The sequence below is a fragment of the Aplysia californica genome, unplaced genomic scaffold, assembly GCF_000002075.1.
Source record: "Aplysia californica isolate F4 #8 unplaced genomic scaffold, AplCal3.0 scaffold00068, whole genome shotgun sequence".
Lineage (NCBI taxonomy): Eukaryota > Metazoa > Mollusca > Gastropoda > Aplysiida > Aplysiidae > Aplysia > Aplysia californica.
This window is the reverse complement of record NW_004797338.1, coordinates 401,014-402,264: the sequence shown is the minus strand read 5'-3', so window position 1 is coordinate 402,264 and position 1,251 is coordinate 401,014. Positions and strand designations below refer to the sequence as shown.

General features: G+C 47.5%; 1 protein-coding gene across 1 annotated transcript in view; it reads left to right on the top strand.

The window, feature by feature from the left end:
* LOC101846200 (inositol-tetrakisphosphate 1-kinase) overlaps positions 1-1,251 on the top strand; it is a gene marked incomplete in the record, with an annotated part of 72,073 nt that overhangs the window by 55,082 nt on the left and 15,740 nt on the right. Inside the window, 1 exon segment of the mRNA XM_035968573.1 lies at positions 831-929. Within this exon segment, the coding sequence (XP_035824466.1) occupies positions 831-929 (99 nt within the window).

The following is a 1,251-nucleotide window of genomic DNA, read 5'->3' as shown; positions in this document are numbered from 1 at the left end:
GAGAGAGAGAGAGAGAGAGAGAGAGAGAGAGAGCAACCGGTCAACTCGTTTATTATTGCAGCGACAGCATGACCTATTTAGTGACGACTGGAGACTTCAGAGCTTATTGATATTTACATTTGTATATCGGTGTATGTGGTGTAGCGTTTGTGCACTTTGCGTCGCATGCTGGAGACCAGAGTTCAATTTCCGGGTGGGGAGGAAATTTTTATCGAGTATTTGGGTCCTTCCGCTGGGAAATGTTCCCCTCACTCTCATCCGGGTTGACTCTGACAGGCTGGGTCAGAAACCCGCCACCTAATTGATCTTCTAAAGTGCGTCGATGGGGGCGTAAAAACAACTAGTTTGAAAATATTTATACAATTAGAAATAATTTACGACCACGAGTCTAGAGTGTGTGTGTGTGTGTAACATTATACATGGACAGTCCGGTTTCGCATATCTCAGTTTAGTCACAGGTCACATTGTGCTGGCTTCGTCACATGCCCAGTTCTGAAGATCCTGCTCACCTGTCATCATTCATTCGACAGGCAGGCAGACAGACAGACATACAGACAGACAGACAGACAGACAGCACGATTTTTTTCTTCAGAACTTGTCATGAAAGTCCCCACTGTTCATCAGTCATGGATTGTGTGCGATATCATATGTGTGTGTGTGTGTGTGTGTGTGTGTGTGTGTGTGTGTGTATGTGCGCGCGCGCACGTGTGTTTGTGCGTGTGCGTACGTGCGTGGGTGCGTGTCATGAACATGTAATGTGTTATGTGTGAGCACGCTGTACACTAAACGTTGTAACCGGTATGTTGATGTTCTGTTTTGTTTCCCCACAGACCGCCGGTGTATGATTCCTACGTTTGTCGAGCTCAATACCACCAACATTGACGAGAACAAAGAAAAACTGGCAAAAGCCGGAGTTACATTCCCACTGGGTACGTACTTACTTGCTGCCCCGCGGAACGTGCTGGTACTTCTGGTTGCTCACGCACAAACATACTCATGCACAAACTCTCTGACGAACAAACTCACTCACGCGCAAACACTCACGCACAAGCAAACGTTCGAACACTTACGTTCACTCACAAGCACACTCTCACACAAACACACTCACGCAGAAACACACTCACGAAGATGCTAAGACACGCTGGCGTGCTCGGACGCACACGCGTTTACTCAGGGACAATTCCTGCTGTCACACACACACACACACACACACACACACACACACACACACACACACACACACACACACAA